Here is a 26,467-nt window from a genome sequence, read left to right as displayed (position 1 = left end):
ACAACGTAATTTATTCGGAGCACAAGTCCTGGGGATTTTGAGCGTGTGTGTGTGTATGTGCCATTTTAAGTGTCTGGGTGCAGCTGAACAACACACATTGGCAGAATCTCCCTAGAAGACCTCCTAATTTAGAAGAATAATCTCCTGATACAGCATATCCAAAAGTAGAAATCATGTTTAGATATGTCAAATAACAACTATTGTCAATAAAGTTAGTGCCTGTACAGTCTGAGTGCAGAGTAGGATGTAGAAGCAGATCAGAGGAGATTTGATGATATATATTTGCAAGTCAAAGTTAGGGCATCCCGTATAATCTGCATTACTGAACAATGACCAGATTTTTAGAAGGCAACAGATAAACATGATACCCCCCTTCCAGTGATGTGCGGGTAGGTTAAGAAACGCCCGCAATCGCCCAATAGTTTCTATTTTAAAAGTAAAATAAATGAAGGTAATCTCTTGATTAACCTTTGCAGTGAGGTCATATATAATACCAAACACAAATGTTGATATATTGATGTGCCATTATGTATATAGTCTATAGATGTCTGTCCGAGATTTTACAAGACAGCAAGACATTAGTGCCAGCATCATCATAGGGCTACACAGACTCAAACAGGGCTTTCCCATCTGTGTCCAATTCTTGGATATATCTGAAACATATTGTTCCTTGACATTTGATTTTAAAAGAAAAATTTTTTAAAAAGTTATCATGCTTCCGCTAGAAATAATCATGGTCTGTCTCAACCTAAAGGCTCAAACATTGATGAGTCATCATGAAATATAGGACATGTAGGCCTATCATCTGAATTACTATTTCCTCAAATTTTTCCCAGACTTTACTTTTTCTATCTGTGTATCTTCTAGTTTTCATTTCCCCCGTCTTCAACTTTTCCCTGACTGTCTTCTTTACCTGCCTCGTGTCGCACACGTCTCCACCTGTACGGAAAGCTTGTGCTGCATCTTTGTGCGAATCAGTCAGTGATGTTCTAGTATTCATGACTAATATAGCGTTTGTATTTTTATATTCTATAAACTTGTGTTTAAATATTCATTTTCAAAGTGCAATAATTATTCTAACTGGCCCAACCGAACCTGACCTACATATCATTATGCATATTTTTGTCTGACTCTTCACCTGCATTGACTGCAGGTGACCGCGGTTGACCGCTCAGTTCAGACACGCCCACGCATCACTGCCTCCTTCACACACACACACGCACGCACGCACACACACACTCCACTCCATTCTCCAGTGAAGAATTATCCGTCAGTTCTCTTTAGGCAAGTTTTTTTTTCTGGTTCTGTGAGATGATTAGATTATCTCTAAAGCAGTACTTTTTGGAGCGCTTTTCGGCAGATTTTTGATGATGTTTAGAGAAGTGGCAAAGCCATCAGATTTCATGTTTGCCTACTGAGGGTTTTGCACGTATTTAGAATTCGATCTTTACCTTTTTTCTTTTTATAGATTTTCTTTTATTTGCTTCCTGAGGCCACTGGTGTCAAATTGAGTTCCTTCTACCATGAAAATGTTAGCCGTATCACTTACTGTAACACCAGCCCCAATCATAATTGATCTACTCCGTGCAATAAAGTAAGATAGGTGTTCTTTTCAGGAATTAAAAAACCCTTTTTCTTCCCAAACACATTTTTCTGGCTGAGAAGTTTTATTTTAGCTTTCCCAAATGCATCAGGTTTGTTTAGATTGTGTTTTAGATTGTGGTCAGGATGCAAAAGAGGTTTTTCTCCAATGGTTCCTCCATATAGGTCATATTTGCGCAGGTAGTTCTGCACACCACAACAGTGCACCACGACTCCTAAGTATGCATGATCTTTCTTAAGATCTTGAGCTGCAAAAGACGTTGTAATTTACCTTTCTGGCATTGCTGTAAGCAGTCCTCTTGGAAATGTTTACTGGTGTTCCACCATTTCAACTTGACTTCTTCTTTATTTTCTTTTTTTTTTGGTAACCTGCCATGTCTTTTTTGCATAATGGATTAAGAAAACAACTACCTGACAGTGCTTTGCTGTCTTGCCTAAAGCCCTCCGCTGCTTTGTGAGCCTTCATTTTAATTTCTCAGAGTGCTTAACAGCAAATGAGCTCACGGCTGCTGATTTTTGGGGTAAGGTTAAAAAAAGCTTTGAATTCTGCCTCACCTGCCCTTCCCTGCATTGATTGGGAACAAGCCATAGCCTGCACCAGGAAATGAAGGTCGGAGACATTGGCAAGGTTCATCAAGGTTCAAAATCTTGCATGTTACTTACTATATGGCGGCAGCAGTAATTTAATAAAGGCTCCACATACAACTAATATAGTCTTGTGGCAGCTATTCGGCCTTTTTAACTGTACGGTGAAATGACAGCAATATATTTCTTATGCATTAAAAGACGGAGCTGAGACACACACACACACACACACACACACAACACACACACACACACACACACACACACACACACACACACACACACACACACACACACACACTCAGAGTAAGGGAACAAGAGAAAAGAGATAATAGCCGAGCGAGTGACAGTCCGATAGAGGCAGTAATTAATTTCAGTTCTCTCCTCTCTCACTCTCAACTTCTATTCCCTGCAGACGAGCCCTATTGTTGTCCACTAATACAGTTATTAATGGGGGCCAGCACATAGGCCACCACAGTCAATCAAGCATTATTTTTTTATTAAGCTCTCCACCTACACAAAACAAGTTATCTTTGGTCTGTCTGTGAGAGAGCGCCTGGAAGTGTGTGTGTGTGTGTGTGTGTGTGTGTGTGTGTGTGTGTGTGTGTGTGTGTGTGTGTGTGTGTGTGTGTGTGTGTGTGTGTGTGTGTGTGTGTGTATATACACATTGAGTTGAGAGAGTAAGCTTGTCTTAATGCCAAAACGTGGCTCTGCAGCCATGTTTCATAAACCAGCATTATTTAAGTATGTTTATCCCGCTGGGACTACAGTAACCTGGCTTTCAAATTCTTATCCCCCTCGTTTTTGAAAACATAAGTCATGCGTTAATGTAATATAGCCGTATGAGTCATATGAGTTGTCTGTTTGCATAACAGATCTAAGTATAGTCCCGTAAGCAGTATCGTAGATTTGTATCATGAAAATGTTTTTTTTCTGTGGGGATTGAAGTGGAGTGACCTTATTTTACAGTAACTCTGGGAAATATCTGTTGATGTAATGCAGTAATTTTGCCTGTTAGGAATGTGCTGCGGGCAAAATGCATCCAAATCACTGGGATATACACAGATAAGCCAAAAAAAAAACAGCATTTATTTCTAAAGTAGTTTACTTTTCTCTGCAGGTAGTTTCTTTTCTCTGCCAGATTAGTTTCCTGGCAGATCATTTAAGTCACTGAAAAAAAAGGTCTCAGTAATTCAGTCTAATTTGCTTTAAACCTAATAATACCCAGAGCAGAAAGCAAATGCTTAAATCTTAAATTGTTTCAACAAGGTATTGAACAGCCTAATTGAGGTTATAAATCATCTGTAATTGCTCTGCCCTCTGTACTAACGGCTTTGATAGTAAAATCATGTGTTACTCGGTTAATGAGGGCTTAGAGTTTTAATATTGACGACTTGTTCTTAAGGTGTTTAACTAACGTGAACAAGCAAACAAGGACGACTTGTTGTGGTGTATATGTACATGATCTTTGATACATTTTTAACGCCGTTTAGTTTTGATGCAGGAATGATTGAAACTTTTAAAGAGGTGAATATGCATATGACTGACCATGTGCATTTGTGTGTGGTCATGTAGGAGAGTACAAAGTCATACCTCCTTGTGGACACAGGCACTTTTATAACCTTTACTATGGTGTATGCATTTCCCTGCGTGTTCTCTGTCCTCGCATGTCCGCATGTGCACATGTTTGCGCCTGCGTGCGTTCTGGTCTGGCGGCCTGCGTCCTGTCGGTTGTGTGCGTATGTGCGTATGTGTGTATGTCCGTGTGTGTGTCTGGTATGCGTGTGCGTATGTGTTCCAGGAGAGCCAATGGTTGGACAGCGTCTCTCTCCTAATCAAGGATACGTTAGAAGGGGAGATGCTGATGATCGACAACCTCTCCGGCTCTGTTTTCCACCATTACTCCTCTCCTCCGCCGGTCTGCAAAGACTGCAAAGGCCATCCACAAGAGGTACCACCTTTACCACACCTAAATACAGGCATGTATACAGTATACACACACAAGGGCCTGGGGAGAGCCCAAGCTGATACTTCAGCAACATTTTGACACAACTCTTCCAGGCACAAGAAGGCTGCTTGTAAGGAAGTCATGCTGATGCAGCCATTATAGCAACTATTATGACCCAGTTAGAATAATCATTTAAAAGGAAAGAGCCCTGTAAGAAAACTTTACCTACTAGAGAGTCACAGGTGACACGACGCTGTCTTATTCTGTGCTGCTACGGTTCTCCTGAGTCGACAGCTGCATGCAGAGAGGCAGAAGGAGCAGCACACAGCATCTAGACTGAAATATAAAGCAGCTGCAGAGTAGAGAGGGTAGTATATCTGAAAATACAACTGTTTAGTTGCTTGCTTGGGGGAAAGAAAACCTACCAAGTTTCAGGTCTTATCCTGTGTAGCGGTGAAGACAGATAGGGTTGAGGTTCTAAAATACATTATTGCATTCCAGAAGAGAAGGACCAAGAATACAATTGTTTTACCTGCGGTTTATTGATGTAAAATTCATTTGTTGACTTGTTGATAATTTTTCCATTCCTGTGCATGGGCAGGCATTTGCCAGATCCAGGTAGCTCTGCAGCTATCTCACCTTCAAAAGACCATAAAAAATGCATAAATAAAATACCAGTGTACCTCCAAGTAAAACCAAATATCATTCTTGGAAATACAATAATATCATTCATATAATAATTTTATGTAGAAGTATACGAAAAACCAAGATGTTTGAGATCCAACGGCATGCGTAGGAACGTACAAAAGAAAACACCTAAGGCTTCATTCATCACACAAACCAGTCTGAGTTGAATTGTTGCTGAATTTTGTGTATAATGAAATATGTAAACTCATTCCTGTGCTCTTGTGTTAGCAGCCCTTAATTAACTCATCAGCCCAAGATAAAAGCAGCTCTCCATGTGTGCTTGAATGTGAATTAATGAGGCCCCCTGCATGCATACTCAAACACAACCATTCCTGATCACGTGTGCATGCGCACACAGACTTCTGCTGATGTTCTGCGGTGCCTTGTCAGCAGGAGAGCCCGCATTCAACACAGACTCACAAATATAATGACCTGTACAAGCGTCGTCCATCACAGTGACAAAGTGCAGTGGGTCAGCTCAGAGAAAGCAGTACCTGGAATCTTCCCCTCCTCACCTGTCAGTCCCACTTTCTGCCCGTCTGCAGAGCTCGTAAAGCGTCAATCATCCCTCCCGTCTTTTACTTCCTTCATCACTCCACGTGCACTTCCATCCTCCCGGCTATCCCTGCATCTGTCTCTGATTTACTCTCTAACTGATCGAGCGCTGCTCTGCTTCTACTTGTCATGTTCTTTGGACATCTGACTTGGACGTGAGGTGTGTGTGTGTGTGTCAGAAAGCCGGTGTGTGTCTGCGTGCTCTTCAGACAGATGGCACTTTCACTGCTGATGCTCCGGCAGTGTGTTGAGGGGGACAGCAAGGCATCGCAGGAAACCTGGGTGCTGTGTGTGTGGAATTATTAATGAAGTAACTGTCTAATAAGCTCTCGGGACGAGCGGCAGCTAGAGAGTGGCGATTGAGCGTGCAGGAAGCAGGTCAGTGGAGCGGTGGAGGCCTTTGCCATTAATTTGGTCGCTTGAGAAAACAGGCAGTCCTCAAGAGTCTGGGGAGTGCCTGTTTACGCCATTAACGCTTTTGTATGAAAGACTTGGACAAGAGTGGACTAAATACAGAATAATTACAGCCCCAAATCGATATGTAAACAAACACAAACAGTGTCACGGTAAAGGGACACTGTTTGCAGTCCGTGAGAGACTTCTGCAACTTGACAAACTTGCCAGAACCACTTCTGAGCTGAATCACATGGGGTGAAGGCAGTACTGGAGTTGAGGGGGGATGAGGGGGATGGCATCCCTCCTGAAATAAAAACGGTCCAAATCATCCCCCCTGTAAAACTGCCATCCCCCCTTTCCATCCCTTATGTCATTTCATCAATGAATGTGGTTTTACTGCTATTTCAACATTTAGAGTCATCTAAGAAAAATAACACCAGAAAAATAACTTATTCGACAATTTTCACATGTTTCAAGTAAACTTTCACTTGAAATAAGTAGGAAAATCTGCCGGTGGGACAAAAATCTTGTTCCACTGGCAGATTTTTCTACTTATTTCAAGTGAAAATCTACTTGAAACAGGTGGAAATTGTTGTTTTTTCCAGTGATGAGTCTTATTGTAAGTGTAATGAGATTTTTTTACTAAAATGAAACAATTTAACTAGAAATAAGATAAATATTCTTGTTAAGATTTTGAGTTTTTGCAGTGATCCATTTTACTTATCCTGTGAAGGACAGAGTCATATTGATAAGTTCAGAAAACTGTTTTTTATTGTTGTGTTTTGATGTACTTGATGTAAGCCCAGTGGATATTTAAAGCTTACAGAAGGCTGCATTTAACTGCTGCTATGTCATTCCTGCAGTATTTCTGCAGGTGTTTTGGTCAGTGCTATTATTTGTAATATATTATATTATTTGTAATCAGCACAAATTATCTGTCCCCATATGATAAAATCCACCATCCCCCCTGATATTTTTTTACAACTCGAGTACTGGGTTAAGGTGTACATTTGATCACATCGTTGACATCCCTGGTGAGTTTTGAACATCCGTCCACTCAAGTTCCTTTCAATCTTGAACGTTTAGCCAGGAAGAATTGGAGCTGTGTTCTACAGGAAAGCTTGTAAGATCATGAATTGAAGGTGCTCACTGCTGCGTAAAAGTTATTTCTAGGAGAATCAAGGGAAACATCAGAAAACAATCGAAATGTAATTTCTAGTCTTTTATTTTGAATAAATTCCAAAACAATTCAGCTTGCTATTTGGGATTTACTATTGTGAAGAATTCTGGGTAGATTGAAACATTTATTGGAGCTTAACAAGCGAATTTCGGGAGCAGGACCACGCCTCAACCACGCCTCAACCACGCCTCCTCCGGCACCACGCCTCTTCCGGCAAACCTTCAAATACCAGCCTAACCTTCACTTCCTCTTCGCTCTCGTTCTATGCACGCTGGCTCTCGGGCAGCACGTCAACGCTCCTACACACTCTCGTATCTCGAAAACAGTTACTCACCCATTCAGGCATCATGGATCTCGTGTTGCTACCGCCTTCGGACCACGATCGGCTTGCAGGAGATCACCAGCAACATGCACCAGCTGATCGGGATCGGGATTTCCTCCGAGGAGGAAGGAAGCGCCGCTCTTCCGGGCCCCCACGGCCGCCCGGCGAGCCGGTCAAGCCCCGTATCCTCTGTGATCCACATCCGTCCGGTTCACCTCTCCTGAACATCCTGGATCGTCGCCGCAGGTCTCCGACTCCTCCTGTGTTCCCCGCCATTGATCCGACAGCGCAGGTTGCGCAATCCGCCCCCCCCACCCCCCACCCCCGGGGGTGCCGCGCAGCGAGACCGAGCCGCCCCGTCCGCCCCGGTGTCCCGCCAAGAGCCCGCCGACCTCCCACGTCGGCTGCCGCTCCGGCGGCGGTTTATTCCTCCGGAACGCACGTGTTCTCCAACCCTTTTTCTTTTCTCTCAGCCACCTGCGGAGCTGCTGTCAACGCTGGCTCCAGCGACACGCACCCACAAACGAGTGGTCCATCCCGTCCGGTCCATCTCTCATCAACATCCTGGATCGTGGCAGCCCGCCCGCAGGTGCGTTCCCCGTCCCCCGGCCCGCCTCCGTCATCGGCGGGGACGCGGGCAATCCCAGGCTGCGCAATCCGCTGGCGGTCTAGCCACGCCCCGGCAGGGGCCCCGACGGCCCGCCTTTTGCAGGTGTTTCGGGCTGGACTGTCGCCACCCTCCATAGGGCCACCGCCTGGTGGAGGAGTCCCTTTTTCACCGCATGGACAAAAAAAAAAAAAAAAAAAAAAAACTTCTCAACTTCTCAATCTCATGCCAGCCTGCCACGCCATCAGCCCCGCCGACACCTGCTCTCTTCCGGATGACGTCATCACGCCAACTCCGAGGGCGCGCCGTGACGTCGACCCCCAGGTCTCGCACTCAGAAGATTTTCCAGTGGCCAGCCACGGTACTGCTACAAAAAAAAAAAAAAAAAAAAAAAAAAAAAAATCATCCCATGGGGCCCCGAAAGCTTTTCCCATAGACCGCAATAGTAAAAGAGAAGCGATCGTACAAACCGGACGTTGAGCATTACCTTTACTCACAAGGTCTTTTATTAACATTCTCGTTAAACATAATCTCCGAACAACGTTGCCTCATTGCAGGAACCTCAACTGCACATGAGCGGTCTTTCACCTTAAGCCGTCCGTGTGGAAACATAAACGATTCCATCGTTACACTGCCCACCTCCAGCAAGTACAACAGCTAACTTCGGCCGGGGTTGCTAGCACCGGGTTTCTAGGCCCCCCCCCCAGTCCACCCCCGGCACCTACAACAGCTAACTCAGCCGGGGTTTTTAGCACCAGGATGCTAGAAACCCTGGTTATGCTCATTCAGCAGCCTCAACCGCCAGCGCTAGAAGGGGCTCTTGGCACCGGGTTGCCAGGATCCTCTGCTTCCCAGCTCCATCAGTCCCAGCAGGTTACCTCGGTTGGGGGCCACCGGCATCGTGATGTCGGTACCCGGCATCCCTCCCTCCGCATTTCAACCCAGTTTCCTTCCTCAACCCGTTCCGGCCCCGCAGGCAACTACTCATTTCACCCCGTCTACAGCTAATTCCGCCGTCCGTCATCCCAACGCTTTCGCTTCCCGCCCTTCCCGCCCTTCCCCAGTTCCGGCCAGTGCCTGGCTTCCCTCCCACCGCATTTCGGCCCGGTTTTCTTCCTCGACTCGTTCCGGCCCCGCGGGCAGCTGCTCGTTCGCCCTGTCCGCGGCTGGTCCCGCCGCCCGTCATCCCAACGCTTTCGCTTCCCGCACTTCTCCGGTTCCGGCCAAACCTGCGCAAACAAACCTGCAACAGCTAACTTCGGGGCCGGGGTAACTAGCACCGGGTTGCTAGCCCCCCCCAGCCCACCCCCAACACCTACAACAGCTAACTCAGCGGTGTTACTAGCACCGGGATGCTAGCACACCCCGCCATGTTTCGGAGGAGGCAAACTCCTCAGCCGCCGCCGTGCCCGAAACACCGCTCTCCCGAGCCTGACAGCCGCCCAGAAACTTCTGCCTCTTCAGTCGTCCACATTCCACCCGGTTCATCCCTTCTGAACATCCGGCATCACTGCAGCTCACCATCTTCCAGCCTTTCCAGCCCACCTCCGCCATCGGAGGGAAGAGGACGCGGACAATCCGGATCAGCCCATAGCCGTCGTTCGCAGGTCGGATTTCCACCCACACCAGCAATCTCCTCACTCCCTCCCCAAGGTCCCTGGCACTGGGATGCCACTACAGCAGCTAGATCCGGCTGGGGTTTCTGGCACCGGGATGCCACTACAGCAGCTAGATCCGGCTGGGGTTTATGGCACCGGGATGCCACTACAGCAGCTAGATCCGGCTGGGGTTTCTGGCACCGGGATGCCACTGCCCCCCCCCAGCCCACCTCCACCAACTACAGCAGCTAGATCCGGCTGGGGTTTCTGGCACCGGGATGCCACTACAGCAGCTAGATCCGGCTGGGGTTTATGGCACCGGGATGCCACTACGGCAGCTAGATCCGGCTGGGGTTTCTGGCACCGGGATGCCACTGCCCCCCCCAGCCCACCTCCACCAACTACAGCAGCTAGATCTGGCTGGGTTTATGGCACCGGGATGCCACTACGGCAGCTAGATCCGGCTGGGGTTTCCGGCAATGGGATGCCGCTGCCCCCTCCCAGCCCACCTCCACCAACTACTGCAGCTAGATCCGGCCGGGGTTTCTGGCACCGGGATGCCACTGCCCCCCTCAGCCCACCTCCAGCACCTAATCCACCTCCAGCACCTACAACAGCTAACTTCAGCCGGGGGTTACTGGCACCGGGATGCCACTGCCCCCCTCAGCCCACCTCCACCAACTACAGCCGCTAGATCCGGCCAGGGTTTCTGGCATCCTCTCTCATCGCCACCCGCTTCCGGGCTGGTGTACTTCAGCGTCCGCTGGCGAGGTGCATACTACTTGCAGTCAGTCACTGCAAGAGTAGCCCCTAACTTATCGACACCTTCAGAGGCCCTCTGCTGGATCCTCTCCAACAACCACGGCATTCCTTCCTCGTCCATCTCTTGAATGATTCCTCATCGTTACCCCTCTCTCATCGCCACCCGCTTCCGGCCTGGTCACCCTGACTTCCGTTTTCTCCGAACTCGGGGTTCCATTGTCCGCTGAGAAAACGGCGGGCCCCTCCACCTCCCTCGAATTCCTTGGTATCACTCTCGATACGGATCTGTTTCAGGCTTCTCTTCCAACCGAAAGCTCAACTGAATCGGTCTTCTTATTTATCGGTCTTCTATTTCCTCTTAGCTCCAGGCTGCACCAAACGCCAACTCCTCTCCCTCCTGGGCCACCTCAATTCTGCCATGCGCATTATTCCCCAAGGGCGGGCCTTCATCTCACACTTGCCGTCCATCGCTTCCGCTGTTCCATCTCTCTTGTCTCCCATCTCCCCAGACAACTCGAGCCGTGCCGAGCTTCGTTGTGGCTCAACCTCCTTGCCACCTGGAAGGGGATCACTTTCTTTTATGATGACCAACTGGCTCACCCCCACGACATCAATCCATACACTGATGCTGCTCCTTCAATCGGTTTTGGGGGCTTTTACGATGGCAGATGGTTCGCAGCAGGACGGCCCTCAGAGCGCGCAAACGAATACCACAACGTTTCGACCGAACCATAGATCATCATCGTCATTGCCATAGTCATTGCCATCGTCATTTGCATCATCATCGTTATCGCCTTCGTTATCGCCTTCGTCATCGCCATCGTCATCATCGCCATCATCATCATCGCCATCATCATCATCATTCATCGCCATCATCATCGCCATCGTCTTCGCCACCATCATCGCCATCATCTTCATCGTCATCGTTATCTCCTTCGTCATCGCCATCGTCATTGCCATCATCATTTGCATCGTTATCGTTATCGCCTTCGTCATCGCCATCGCCATCATCATCATCGCCATCATCATTCATCGGCATCGTCTTCGCCACCATCATTGTCATCGCCATTGTCATCGCCATCAACATCGTCATTGCCATCATCACTTGCATCGTCATTGGCATCGGCATCGTTATCGTCATCGTCATCGCCTTCGTCTTCGCCATCGTCATCGCCTTCGTCATCATCTTCATCGCCATCATCATCATCATCGCCATCATCATTCATCGCCATCATCATCGGCATCGTCTTCACCACCATCATCGTCTTCGCCTTCGCCATCGCCTTCGTCATCGCCATAATCATCGCCATCATCATCATCGCCATCATCATTCATCGCCATCATCATCGCCATCTTCTTCGCCACCATCATCGCCATCATCTTCATATCGATAAGTATCGACATAATTAATAAAGGACGCTCCAACTCCACATCCATCATGCTGTTCATGCACCGTCTAGTCTGGCACTCAGCCATACATCAATTTATCCTCCATGCAGCACATGTCCCCGGTCACTCCACCACCATCACCGACTCTCTTTCTCGTTTCTCATCCCCGAAGACCAATCTCCCCTGAATACTTCGAGACCCTGGCCAACTACTTGTCTTCCTGGAAAACACAGAGCACATCTTCAACAGATCCTTGCATCCGAGTCAGGACAGTCGTCACCAGTTTCTGGTTTCACCATCGCTTCCGTCATATACTCTCCTTATCTGGCATCTCCCCAACGCACTACTCCGGTCACTCCTTAGGATCGGAGCCGCCACTTCAGCCTCCCAGCCACGTATCCCAGAGCACCTCATACAGCTCATGGGCCGATGGTCCTCCCAACTATCATCGCTACATTCGCTCAGATCTTAGCGACCTCAGATCCGCTCAGTCTCATCTCCTTAAATAATCCACGGTTTTGGGGGTTCGTCGTTGCCCGGGCGCTGCGGCGGATTCCCTACCAGCTTCCCCACAACGCATCGACTGATCCATAGATCATCATCATCGCCATTGTCATCGCCATTATCATCACCATCGTCATCGTTATCATCTTCGTATCAATAAATCATTTAAACGTATCCTGTTGATGGCGTGGTCCTTGCTAGTGAATTGGAGCTTAACAAGCGAATTTCGGGAGCAGGACCACGCCTCAACCACGCCTCAACCACGCCTCCTCCGGCACCACGCCTCTTCCGGCAAACCTTCAAATACCAGCCTAACCTTCACTTCCTCTTCGCTCTCGTTCTATGCACCCCTCCCCCCCACCCCTTTTCTCTTCTCCTTCTTCCCTCTCTTTCTCTACCTCATAGATTCCTAGGGGGTTCGTCGTTGCCCGGGCGCTGCGGCGGATTCCCTACCAGCTTCCCCACAACGCATCGACTGATCCATAGATCATCATCATCGCCATTGTCATCGCCATTATCATCACCATCGTCATCGTTATCATCTTCGTATCAATAAATCATTTAAACGTATCCTGTTGATGGCGTGGTCCTTGCTAGTGAACTAAATCATTTAAAAAAGAAGTGGTAGGTAGGTCCCTTTTATGTTGTGTGTTTCAGAAAAAGATCACTGTACTGCTAGTGCACCTGAGTTACCACATAAACAGTCCTGCAAAGATCATGTTCTGACTGGCATGACCCATACAAGCTGTGAATGTTTTCTTTGCAGCCCCCTCCAATCAATGCCGACTAGAACAATGGCTCCCCGCTGTCGCGCTGCAGCGAGGACCTTCAGTTGGTTCTCGCCCGAGTCCGATATGTAGTTAGTGAAGCCGTCAATAGTTGTGCAGTTACCTAGGAGGCAACAGCGTAGCAAGTCTTTCTGTACCCGTTTTGCCTCATGTCGTCTCTGGAGGCACAGCCAAGAACACAGGAAGAGAGAGGCTGTAGTTTCTATTACTTGTCAATAAATGCACCAGCTGATGACCTGCAGGGACCTTTGTCCACTATTTACAGCCCACCCTTGAGGCGCTGAGGAGTCACAGATACGGTGCTGTCACATGGAGGCATAAGAGAGGGACACAAAACAGGAACACTGGAAAGTGTTTCTCTGAATTAATGAGTTCCTTTGCTGTGCTTCTGTCTTGCTTTTTTGCTTTGCTTCATCACATCTCTTTATTATTCTCTCTCTCTCCCTCTCTCTCCGTCTCTCTCCTTGGGGCTTGTAGCACTGGTGATTCACTGCCTCATATCGGCAATGAATCTTTCTCTATGAACCTCTTTGTCTTTTTTCGCCTATCGGCACATATTAATACATCCGTAACCAGCCTCCCCTCATTGAATTTCACTTGGCCTCTTTAAGTACCCCTTCTAATTCCCCCCCCCCTTCTCGATCTATTTATTGCCCTGCCTCTTCAAAGAAACATTGCTGAAACACATCATAGCGCTCTCAGAACCTCGCAGTTCCACTCAACCGGTGCTTTTTGAAGTTGAGCACAAACAAGTGCCACTAGGGGATTGGTAAGGGAGAGTGCCAGTGACAATTTAAAACAATTCAACAGCCACACGAGCAGAGTTATCTGTGGTAAAATTGAAACAAATGTAGTTGGATCCAATTTTTAAATAAATCTGAGAAGTACTATTGACATATCACAGCCATTTTGTTCCATTTTACTGTAGCATGCAGAGAAATAATATACAGCTAACATCTTATTTCCACTGTTCCACAGTGTTTATATCGATAAACAGATTTTCAGACAAACTTACACACATACATACATGTATTATACATACATGCATGCATGGATATATGCACACATTTGGGAACTCTTGATGGAATTGTGTTGGCAGGGAAAGAGACAGGATGCAACTGCAATACTACATCCTGGAGATAGTGTTGAAATTCTATCGGTGAAAAGGGCAGGAAACACTGTCAGAGTGATGAGAACCGTGCATGAATGTTAATCTGAAACCACTGATCTGCTCAACAAAGAAAAGACAAAAAAAACAGTTACAGTCGTCAGCAGAGACGGCTGGGAATACAGAAAGACAAGACTTCAGAAATGCACTTACCGGTACTGTGAACACGTTAAACAGAAACCTGCGGTTGTGATTGCTGTGGAAATACGCTTTTCTTGCTTTTGATTGCTTCTTCTTTCTATGGTGAGTTGTTTTATCTGGGTTAATATCTCCTAACTATGCTGTTTTGGTATCACTACAACGCCACGCCTTCTGGGATGAGAAAAAAAGCCAAAAGCATCTGTTCACTCTATTTCACAGATACATGCAGACACTTCACATTGGCATTTCTTTTCTCACATGTTAATACTACTGAAAAAAAACATTTCTTCAGGTGATGATGACAAACTTCAGCCATCTTCTCTGTTTTCAAACAGGTGTCACTCCTTTATGGTCACTTTCTGGTGAAAGGTTTATATCTCTTTTCTTTGAAGCTCAAAGTTGTCTCTATAAAATGCAGTAAAATGTATTCAAAAAAAGACTGAACAGCTAAATTTAAGTACACAAAAATGTTTTCTATATCTCACATTCCTGTGTTAAGCAGTTATGGGATGAAATATTTCCAGCAGGTTGGACACAGCTGCTCTGTGTCTTTTTGGGACACTAATAACTCAAGTAAACTCTTTGCAGCAGATCAGAATGGCAGAAATTGAGCAGGCCTCGCTAAAGTCAGAGCTACTGTCAGACAAGTCTTCCTCCCCTGCACTGCCTGACGACCTCAGCCTGGACGAACATACTACCAGCCAGCTGCTGACAAAAGAGGGCAAGGTGAGTGTGAGAGGAGTGGGACTGAGGGGGGAGATCAGGACAGGTGAAGCATCTATTTAAAGAGCCTTGAAAAGAACTGTGCATTATTCACCAAAGTGTGAACTCAAGGTAGCTCAATGAATACGGGTAATGTAATTCAGGAAAATCCCTGCACACCAGCTCAGATCAAAACTTGTCTACTATTACTATGTCATTTTTATAAAGTCTAAACACCGGCAAATCCCTTTCTTTCTGTGTACCAGGGAATCTATCCTGCCTTTGAAGATCCCACCCCATCAATATATTTTTGCACCATCTCTCCCCTAGTCACTTTCCTGGGGTGACTCCTGCTTTTTTGCACCCATGCTCCTGCTTGAGACCTCTTCTTTTATGCTTGACCTCTCCTAGCTTTGGCCCTTTTGCAATTACACATCTGCTCCACAGTAGTATCTCCATTCATCTTAGATGTCTGCAGAAGGGCAATGCTCTTCGGTTCTTGACAGCCTGAAAAACCTGCGGTCACCATGCATGGCTGTAAACCAGAATTTCTAAAAGCCGCCTATAGAGTAAGAGAAAAAAAGGGAACAACTGAGGAAGAAAATTATGTATTTATTTGTCAAGCACTGTTTAGATTGTGTGTGTGCTTTTGTAGTATTTATGTTGTGAAGATATTAATCTGTTTACTCACATTGATATTATGTGGACTTACTCTTTATTTCCAGAGAACAGCCAAGTCAGTAAAACAAGAATTTCAAAGATTTTTAAAAAAGGGTTCTGGGTGAATCTCCAGGAAATTAATGATTGTCAAAGCACTGTCCTCTGAGGACATGGAAACCCGACCGTATGTGCGCATGCATGAACCACTGCTCCTGTGTAGGTGCAGGTAGCCTCCTGTGGGGCTTGGACTCAGTGCCTGCGGTGCGAAACATTAATGAATGCGCAAAAGCATACTTACACACACCCACACTTCACATCTGAACACTTGCCTTACTCTGCTCCCTACCTCAAGCTGTTGCAGGCATCTTGTACACACACACACACCCATAATATCACAATTTTACTAACAAATATTTATTATTACATTCTATAACATTAGCATGAGAATGAAAGTTAATAACCAGCACCCCCCCCCTTCAGTTGCACTTAAATGAAAAGCCAGAGGAACGATGTGAATCAGAGATCGTGTTCAATAACTGCACTCTGCTCTCTGAGAGGCTGCATTTTTCTGGTCTCATTTTCTATTAAGTTTGGTCTCAACTGGGAACTTGCATGTGTAATATGAAAAAAGTGAACTTTAATAAACCATTTGGAAAAGCTGTGACTTTAAAAGTCATTATAAGTAATGTTATCATCGTTCACTTTAACCTGTTTCTGAATCTAATGCAATGGAATATTTTATATTATTATTTCCGTTTGAATGTCAGGTTGTTGTTTTGGGGTTTGTATTTCCTTCAGAGAACGTGCAGCAGTGACTCCCGCAGCTCTGAGGAGGCTGGAGGGGAAGGGGGTCATGAAGGAGGTCACCAGTGTCAGACGGTGGTGCAGAGTCACGTGAAGGGACAGCCATGCAGGACCCCCTGCACTGACGCTGACATGGTGACCATGCAACAGGAGATGGAGCTGCAAACACACCCGTCCCATATAGGTTCCCCTCACTACAGCCCTGGTTAGTAAATCCACACAAGGCCCACACAACCAAAGAATCTACAAACTAGTATATATTTAATTGTTGAGGTCTGATAATATGGAACGCTTCCTTTGCAGTTTGGCTTTTCATTTCCAAACCAACATCATTTTGGGGGCACATGATTGTTTATTTATTTATTTTGCCCTGTGTCAGAACATCATCTTCAGAAGGACCATGGCATTTATTGAGGGTGTGTCTTCACAAAGTCACACTGACAACTACGGACCCGGCATACAAATGACACTGTTTTTAATTATTTTTGCAAATCTGTGTGCACGAGGATCGTACTCATCCTGTCGTACAAATGCAGGACCTTTTAGTAATGAAAAGGTTGAACTGTTGTCATGTAAACAGAGCCTGATTTTAGTTTGTTGCGAGGGTTTGCTTGCCGTTTTATATGCATGGGCTGCTTCAAACGCTGAATGAAAGTAAAAGTAGCAGCTTACATAAAGTCTTAAAAGACACTTTGACGGACGACACCATCAAAGCTGGGTAGTAACGAGTTACATTTACTCCGTTACATTTACTTGAGTAAGTTTTGGGAAATTTTGTACTTTTAGGAGTAGTAGTAGTAGAATCACTATACTTTTTACTTTTACTTGAGTAGATTTGTGAAGAAGAAACTGTTCCTCTTACTCCGCTACATTAGGCTACGTTGAGCTGTTACTTTTCTTTTATCCCTTTTATCCGCGTACTTGTCAATCTCATGACATCACTGAGTGATTCTTTGGGGAAAATGTTTGTTTTTGCATGTTTTGTCACATTTACACAGACTCAAACACACACAGAGTTTCTATGAGTTCATGGGTTTGTTCTAGTTCTGCCTGGTTAAAAAAGAAAAGTACAAAGGCTTGAAATTTTGCACTACTTGTGCTTATTTTACTTTTTTAATCTGTTATTATTTTATTTATTTTATTATGTATTAAAGTACTTGGATTTACTTTAAGATTATTTTAATTGAAGCTATTTTTTTATAGATATTTAATTTATTTTATTATTTTATTGATTTATTTTGCCTGAAGATGATTATTTTGTACTTTTGTCTGTTTGAATCGGACGTTACTCAACAGTTACTCAGTACTTGAGTAGTTTTTCCACCAAGTACTTTTTTACTTTTACTCAAGTAATTATTTGGATGACTACTTTTTACTTCTACTTGAGTCATATTATTCTGAAGTAACAGTACTTTTACTTGAGTACAATTTTTGGTTACTCTACCCACCTCTGGACACCATTGATCCAACTGGATCAACGATAGCAAGGCTATGAGGACACCTGCATACGTGCCCTTATACATGTATAAGGACTAACACAGAGGCCCAAAACCATACAAACACACTGGTGAACACAGATCATCCCATGAACAGAAAAACCAAAGGACAGGAAGTAAAACGGGACAAAACATATGAGATGAAACTAAATACACTTAAATCCTTTACAGTGTTTGACCCTACTGGCCCACTATTGGCCTACTATTGGCCTACTATTGGCTCACTCTACACATTAAAAATAATCATCATCTATCTCTCAGCTTAACTGAGATCACCGCAACAACAGACCTCAGCAGAGAAATGAATTTCTAAGCATCCGCACAAACTGCAGTAGCAATTCACCGATAACATGCAGCTACGAGCCTCGCTGCCTTGCTCTCATAATATCTATTAAATTGCTGTTGCTACAGATGAAGTCACTGCAGCGCAAGTAGCCGAATACGACCAGAGATGTGATAGGATCTTCCAGAGGAGAGACGTTCTATTTGAATGAACAGCGAGATAGAAATGGAGCGTGTGTGTTCTCTCCAGAAGGTGGTGTTTCCAGCAGCAGCAACAAGGAACTAAACAAAGACGGAGGAGCTGGCGGTATTTCTACGCTCTTCCATCTGCCTGGAGGGCTCTTCCACTCTGCAGGTACAAGCATCCCGGTACCTCCCCGCAGTAGGAGCCTGCGTTTATCAAGGGGCCTTAGACTGACATCCCCGTCTTCCTGGGCCTCATTCAGCTCCCCTGGAATCCATAGAAAGATGCTCTGTGCACAGGTAACCAAGGAGATTGCAAAGCAAATTAAAAAGTGACAAGATGACATGAGGTGAATAACAGAAAAAAAAATGAGGAGGTTTTATTAAGATGTAGCTGATAACTAGCTCGCAAGATTTATTATATGAACTCAGTATAATGAAAGCTTGTATGTTTTTAATAAAAGGAGAGCATTGGACTGATATGTTCACTTTCTCTCTTCTACTGTGTGTCTTTCTTTTCACCAGTACCCGTCCCACAGTGACTCATCCCTGGCGACAGGCAGCTCTGAGGGCAGCCTTCAGACCACCCTGGAAGAAGGACTGAGCTTCAGTGTCTCTCCACCTCAGAACCTGGAGTTGCCACTGCCTACAGTTCCCTTACCACCTCTGTGCCCTATCCCTTCGCATGAAGACAGAACTCCCATCTCCTCTCCCGTTCAGACCCTGAGGCCACGGCTGAACCCTTCATCTGCCGTAACCCTTTTAGCCACTAAGGGCCATCAACGGAGCCAGAGCAGCGGGCGGGGCAGCACTAGCCCGGGGTACACCCGCGATGACTCTATCGACCCCTCGGACGAGGACCTCGGCATAGGCATCGGGTCGTCTATCGGCGGCTGTGGATCCAGTCAGACGGGCAACAGCGAGCACTTGTCGGAGGCGCTGAGCAGCTTGTCTCTGACGTCCCTGCTGTCGCCCAGCTCCCTCATGTGCCCGGGAGGGGCGGTGAAGAAATGCAACAGCACAGGCAGCCTGGACAAAGGGGGCATGCTGCTGTCTTCCCGGGGCAGGGAAGGCCGCAGGGAGATTATGGGCCTGGAGCTTATGGACCCTCAGGGCTTCCTGGCCAACCCTTGGACAGGCGTATTACTTGATACAAGAGGAGAGGGAGGAATGGAAATTGAAGACGGACAACAGGATATGAAAGGGAAAAGCTCAAGCCAAACAACAGTTGGGCCTTGTCGAAAAAACAGATGAAATCTGCTGTTTACTCTTTGTCTTTCCATTCCTTGGAACTGAACCCATTGCTGTCCATCTCACTCTCTGCTTCATCAGTGAGACAGAAGTTTGAAGACACATGATGCCCTGTGTTGAAAAACCGAACCCTTATCTTCCCCCCTCTATCCCTTTATATACATTTATGAGAAGCCCATGTCCTGTTTCTGTCATCGAGGGGGAGTGGTGTTGGTTGTGGTCAGGTGGCGAGGACGTGGCCTGCAGAGCTGAGGCCCCGGGGGCTGAAGAGAGGCCCTTCTACACACCTTAAGGGCTGTAGCTATGGAGCCATGGCAGGTTGTGAACACAGGGGAAATCAGGAGGTGTGCTCACGCCATGGAGTCACTAGGAGCGGATACAAAGAAGATTAAACTTTAAGGGACAACAAAAAGTCTTCATGTTGCACCATTGTAGGTTTGTTTTTCTGTGATGGCTCAGGTTCAGTGTGGTTGAAAATTAAAAAAAAAAAAAAAAAAAGAAAGAAATACCTAAAGGATCCAAACCTAACTTTTCTGTCCATGTCAATGAAGATTTGTTGGTCTCAGCGGCAGAACAGAAAGGAAGGGAGCACAAGAAGTGTAATGATGGAGTATATAAAGGCAGAAGGAAGACCGGGAAAGGAAAATACAGGCCTTTTTTTTCGTTTTTCTTCAGCTAGAAATGCAGAAAGCGGATCTAATGTCCATCTGTCCCGGCAGATGGACACAACAGGTCCTACTCACTCTGGCAAGGAACCTTCTGCTGAGATCATAGTAAAGTGCGAGGTAGAGGAGAGTTCAGGAATGCATGCTCATAGCCTGCGTTTGTGTGTGAGAACACTACCTCCAGTATTCAAGGCATGAATTAAATCATTCTCATCACTGCACCATACATCAGTGTTTTTTGAAAACAGGAGACAGATATTGATTTGTGCATCTGTCCACTTGGTCTTCTGCAGCGGCGGAAAATGAAAAGAAATTGAGAGACAGCGGGGGTATAACTCTGCACAGAGTGATTTGTGAAACTAGGTATTTTTCTTTCAATCTTGAGCATCTCTGACTCGTGAACATGAAGAAATAAACGTGAAAGAGGGGTAGGCTGAGGGGAGTGTAATAAACTCTGTTAGAGGGCACAGCAATATGTGCATGGGGTAGCTTTTTGTGCACCAAAATAAAGCTCACAGTTAATGAGAGTTCAAGCACATTCCTTTGACCCCACTCCCTACTCACCACCTTTAAGGATTTTAACAGAAACGGACAAAACCACAAGTCTTGCAAAGGACCTTGACTGCATGAAGGGATTGCATTTAAACAAGAATTTTATCTATATACAGAGGTGTGTCAAGATGTCAGTGTTGGGTGATAACCATGTGATTTCTATTCCACTATTTTTGTAGAAAAGAGAATAGGCACGTGCAAGTTTTGCCGAAAGTTTGTTCCAATATTAATTTAACCCATGCAGTGTCTTCGACTTGTTGTCTAGGACTTTTTGTCTGCCAGTGGCTTCCAGTTTTATACATTTTTTTAGGGTATGGACTGTATAAATCAACAAAGCAAAAAATGTAAAACAAACTTTGTGCGCTGAAGTGATTGTTCCCTGCAGCACATTTCTCTATGGGAACACTCGTTCCTGGTGGACATTTGTATTTTTTATTTTTTTCCCAGACGATGGGAGTCTAAAGACAACCGGAGATGGGAACAGCCATATTCACTCACCACATGGGGACGGTCTAGCTCACAGATATGACTGAACGTAGGTAGCTGTTTGCTTGTAGCCTCCTGGCTAAGACCCATGAACAGCATTAACCATCTCTATAAAAAGCTTTAATTTGAGTCTTATGTTACAACATATCGATTGCGGGCACACTGGTGCTCCGTAAAGCATGGTTCGGGGATTGCAATACAGTATGCTTATTCTTCGCCATCTTTTCCCACTCATACAGTACGTTGTAGCAACCCACTGTAACAATGAACAAAATGTTGCATCTTTTGATGGAAATTTATTTTGGCTTCCGCCACTTGATGAATTACTTCATCCAAAAAGGAGGTTCTTATCTTTAAGCCTGATTCCTAAAGGTAGACTGTTGTATCCTTAGTGTTTTGATCATTACCTTATTTTATAATTTCTGAAGAGAAAAAAAAGGAATGAGATGATGTGAGAAAATCTGAGGCTTTGACCTCTTTTATCATGCAAAATCACTTTGATGACTATGTTTGATCACATGGTGTTTGATGTGCGTTTGTGTGTGTGTGTGTGTGTGTGCGTGTGCGTGCGCGCGTGTGTGTGCGTGTGTGTGCGTGCGCGTGTGCGTGCGTGTGTGTGTGTGTGTGTGTGTGTGTGTGTGTGTGTGACTTCAGGTGAAGTGTTTGCCTTTTCCTGAAGTGTCTTGTTTGTCAGCGAGGATATTTAAGGTTTAAGGGTTGGATAGAGAAAACATAAAGCAACCAAGGGCTGTTTTAGCTTCAAAGATAACTTTCTATCTTTCTGAGACAAATCCTTGTGTCAATGAATATAGCATCAAAGGTTAAAGCCTGACTACACAGCAATAAATGTTCGATGTGTATGCCCTGAGTAAATGATGTCAATGTGATTTTTATCTCCTCAGAATACAAGAGTATAATTTAATGTCTGTTTCTCCTTGTACTTGTCCAAGCGTGCACCCTTTCAGATGTTCACCTCTGCCCTCTCAGAAACCAGTCAGAACAGAGATGGGCTACAAGTGGACAACTTGAACAAATGAGGATATTGAACTCAGGTCGGGGGGTAAAAACCACTAGTAATATCATAATATGTATGTATATATATATATATATATATATATATATATATATATATATATATATATATATATATATATATATATATATATATATATCTGTAAAGTTGTGATCAGGCAGAATGCGAAGCAATTTTTATCCTTTTTTTGCTTGATTCACACACTTCAAACCAGTGGTGTGTTAATGCACTGTTATATATACACTATATCCCAACAGCTAGTGCGCTGCACCTGAGCTGTTTGCTAATGCTGCACCGACTGCGTGTGTGCCTTCATTCACTATGTGTGTGCTCCAGCTCTCACTCACTGATTTCAAAATTGTTCTCTTTGTCTCTCAAAGATGAACTACAACCACTTTGCAAGGCAGCCCGCATTCCAGAGCAGAAAGTTGCCGTTTTATATTTTTAAAGAACATGTGGGGATAATAGGAGGGAAAAAAAGAAAGACTTTATATCTGAAAAAGAAATCATTAATACAAACCTGAGGGTGAGTCATGCCATCCCATGGCAGTTGTATGATGCACGCCTTTCCCTTCCCTCAAAGAAACCAATTATCTACCACCAATCGTGCTGTTGTGCTGATCCAAGCACACAGCTGAGTCAAAGACTATTCAGAAGCCAGACTGCTCTCTCAGGAGTCATGTTTTGTAACTATAGCTTTTACTGTAGTTTTTTAAAGACGATTTCCTCCATTACAGGATGGGTGGCAGCACACTCCGCACACACAATCTGCAAATACAGATATCCTCTATCAAAAGGGTATAAACATATAGTAGTATGCAAACACAACCTAGAGGATAGATGTGCAAATGTAGACATTCACTGATTCGGCCACTTTCAACTGATAAAATCCTTCAATTCAAATCCCTGTCAGTTTCGCTCGAACACATTCGCAATGTTCCAAGCACTCACTGTTTAGAGAGCAGATGTCTGCACAGCTCATAACATTTCTGCAGCTTGTAAAGCATTATATTGTGAATCTTTTCTTTGAACAGATTTAATTGTGGAGTGTAATGATTGATGATGAGTTTGTGAAGCAAATGAGCATGAAAGATAATGATATTGTGCACAGAATTCCATGTTCGGGGTTACAAATGAGCGTGGGCATTCAGTTATGACTACCTAATAACAATCGAAACTGTTTTCAAGCCCGAGATGCTACATCTGGGTTCTTAACCAGATGGGATCCTGGAGGTAGGAAAAATTGCAGTTCCTCAACTGAGCACTAGGGGGAGGCTCCAAAGACCAGTCGGTCAATTGACTTTAAAGCAGAAATAAACAGCCCGGTAGAAAAACAGTTTTGGTGAATTTTTATGTACTTCATTTATCTAAATCCACAGATGTATGCTAAATTAGAGAGATGTTATGCTTTTTTGTTTGTTTTTTGTCATTAATTGCTGCATTGATTATGGCTAGCAGTCAGCACTTTATTTACTTATGTGCTTTTGGTGAACTTGTCTTTTGAGTTGTGAAAAACACCAAACAGGGCAAAATTATTTTCATTTTAAAGATAAAACGTCTTGTGCTGTTAATTGTAAGAACAGACCACCGCAATTGGCTCTCGTTTGGCTTGGAATGGTCCAAAGATTAAGCTAATCTAAGTGGCGAGTAGCAGCTACCCTTGTCTATGGCCGAAGGCTGCTGCCTGGAGCCTCTAGCAGCTAGAGTCTAGCTAGAGTCTAGCTGCTAGAGTCTAGCTGCTAGAGTCTAGCAGCTAGAGTCTAGCTGCTAGAGTCCAGCTCATCGGCTGCTGACCCTAGCAGCAGCTTGAACTGCCACCTCTTCCATCTGAGCAACCTCCCAGTTTGGCTTGGACCCTTTCAGCCTAACTAACCTTACCAAGCATGAGCTCAGTTGAGGCTTAAGTGCCAGGTAGTCAAGGGTCCCAGTAGAGTTGGACTGGAACTGCAGCTTGGCCTCATTTCAGCGCCACCAGTATTTGTTTAAAATGCCACTCAGAGAAGCCGAAAAATCATTTATTCTAAAGTTCTGTTACAGTCGTCGTAACAGATTTGACCGTTTGAGCTATCTCTGTGTCTTATTGTCCAATTAGCAAGAAGTCATGTCACCAGTGTTCCTACCCCTTTTAGGGCGATTTCGTCAAGGTTCAAAATCCCACAGGATCTCCCCCATCGACGCGCATGTATAATCAGGGTTTTTTTTTACATTTCAGGCACTTCAATGCAATCTCTATGGGTTCCTGGAATTAAGAGGCTAATAGGCTAAAAATGAATTGGTGATTGGTAATCCCAGAGGGTTAATGTGAGAGTGAAACAAAGGTGCAAACGCTCCATTGAAAATTACCACCTGCAATGCTGGGTTAATCAGAAAAATAGTATTGACTTTAGATTTGAAGTATCAGAGTCCATGACAGTGCTAACAACATACAGGAAGCGATGCAATACTAACATGAAAGCCCAGAAATAGGATATACAGACAGTGCGTTTAAATAAGTTTCCAGCTTGTTATTCTGAATTCGTTTTTAATTACCAACTAATTGAACTAATTCGTTAACATGTGACTATGATATTTTAAAAAATTGCCAATAAAATTATCAATATATCCCATAAACACATTCTATACTGCTGGGAGATTATATTTACTGACAATTTCTGTCCTAATTGTGCCCTCTTGTGGAATAGCAGGACCTTAACAGTTCATAAGAACTTGTTTGCTCTCCAGGAAACCAATGGTTCACGTATCCAATGCATTGTATTTTACAGTCCAATACAGCTGCATCACTTTTTCTTTATTCAAACAACAGATTGAGCAATATATTTCCTGAAATGTCCCCTCGAAGCTGACCGGAACACGTCCACTATATGTCAATCAAAGTTTGCTGTGGCTGCAAACTCCTTTAGCTGACCTACATTAAAGGAGTCGCAGAGATGCCGGCAGACATTTACAGCAGAATATTTGGTTTTAGATGTTTTGGTGGCGAAAGATGGATTACTATTAACTACTTCTTTAGCTTTGTATTATGACAATGAGTGATGAGGAAGTGATTAGCAATTGGCTGAGCCAACTGTCAATCAAAAGGATGCGCATCAGAAGAAGAAATGTGTTGCTATATGAATTCAACTGATGGGTACTAAAAGATTAACGCCACTCGGAATTGTCACTGATGTGAACTCAAACAATATACACCAAAATGTTTTTATTTTTTTAACCGTGTTTTGTTAATATGTTTATTAAAAACTCCTTAAAAACAGGAGATGTTTAATTGGACATGATGTTGTGTTTGAAATACTCAGATTAACATCAGCTGTTGCTTGTTGGACCAAAGCTTGCTCCCTTAAACGTTCATGTTTTACAACTTGAAAAATGTTTTTGCTTTATATTTTTAAAGCAAAAAGAACATTTGAAAAGTGTATTTCACCTGTGACATACCATAGATGCAGCCTTTATTTCTTGTTACAACACAGGTCATGCAAGCAAGAATCTGATATGTATGATTATGTTTATTTTTGTTTGTGATTGTTCAGAATCTAACAGCACACAGAAGAGGAAAAGTCATTCAATTTAATATGTAGCCCAATAATAATAACAATAATGACAAAAAACTCAAATCTGTCCAAACAGTCAGCTATCATCACAGTCTTCTGTTTACCCTTGAGATATGTATAAACTGTTATTATTTGGGGAATTAAGACATGTACATTTAAACCTACTGGTGCATCACTAACGGTAACATCATTCCTCTCTTTGGGAACATTGCTGGTTAAAATACAAAAAGATAAAGGTTGGTATTTTGGTCACTGAGCAGGACTATGTACTGAGCACCCCAGGTCCTTCCGGCTGACTTACACTACACAGAGTTGATGCATATCCAAGGTTTCTAGAAATGTAAAATGGCAACATATCCCTTTTCCAAAAGGGCTGCAGTAAGAGCACAGATTTTTCGTAAAGATTTTCAGCTACAGTCACAGTTTTGACATTTTTGTGCTGCATTGATCATAATAGTGTCCACTGCAGACAGTGTTTTTGTATGCAGAATAGCTGCCGCAAAAATCTGCTTCGCCTTTGGTCTGAACACACCTTCAGAGTGTATTATTCATATTTGTACATATCTATATGTATTT

At 44.4% G+C, this 26,467-nt stretch overlaps 1 protein-coding gene across 1 annotated transcript in view; it reads left to right on the top strand.

Annotated features, from left to right (window-relative positions):
- cacna1ia (calcium voltage-gated channel subunit alpha1 Ia) overlaps positions 1 to 22,331 on the top strand; it is a 202,012-nt gene extending 179,681 nt beyond the window's left edge. The window contains exons 33-37 of the mRNA XM_061712565.1: positions 3,989 to 4,138; positions 14,821 to 14,958; positions 16,393 to 16,603; positions 18,427 to 18,659; positions 18,885 to 22,331. Of these exons, the coding sequence (XP_061568549.1) occupies positions 3,989 to 4,138; positions 14,821 to 14,958; positions 16,393 to 16,603; positions 18,427 to 18,659; positions 18,885 to 19,613 (1,461 nt within the window). The 3' untranslated portion in view covers positions 19,614 to 22,331. The remainder of the gene's footprint in view (positions 1 to 3,988; positions 4,139 to 14,820; positions 14,959 to 16,392; positions 16,604 to 18,426; positions 18,660 to 18,884) is intronic.
- The last annotated feature ends 4,136 nt before the right edge of the window (positions 22,332 to 26,467 follow it).

The sequence above is a fragment of the Cololabis saira genome, chromosome 21 (assembly GCF_033807715.1).
Source record: "Cololabis saira isolate AMF1-May2022 chromosome 21, fColSai1.1, whole genome shotgun sequence".
Taxonomy (NCBI): domain Eukaryota; kingdom Metazoa; phylum Chordata; class Actinopteri; order Beloniformes; family Belonidae; genus Cololabis; species Cololabis saira.
Note: the sequence above shows the minus strand (reverse complement) of the source record. Positions and strands in the feature narration are given on the sequence as shown.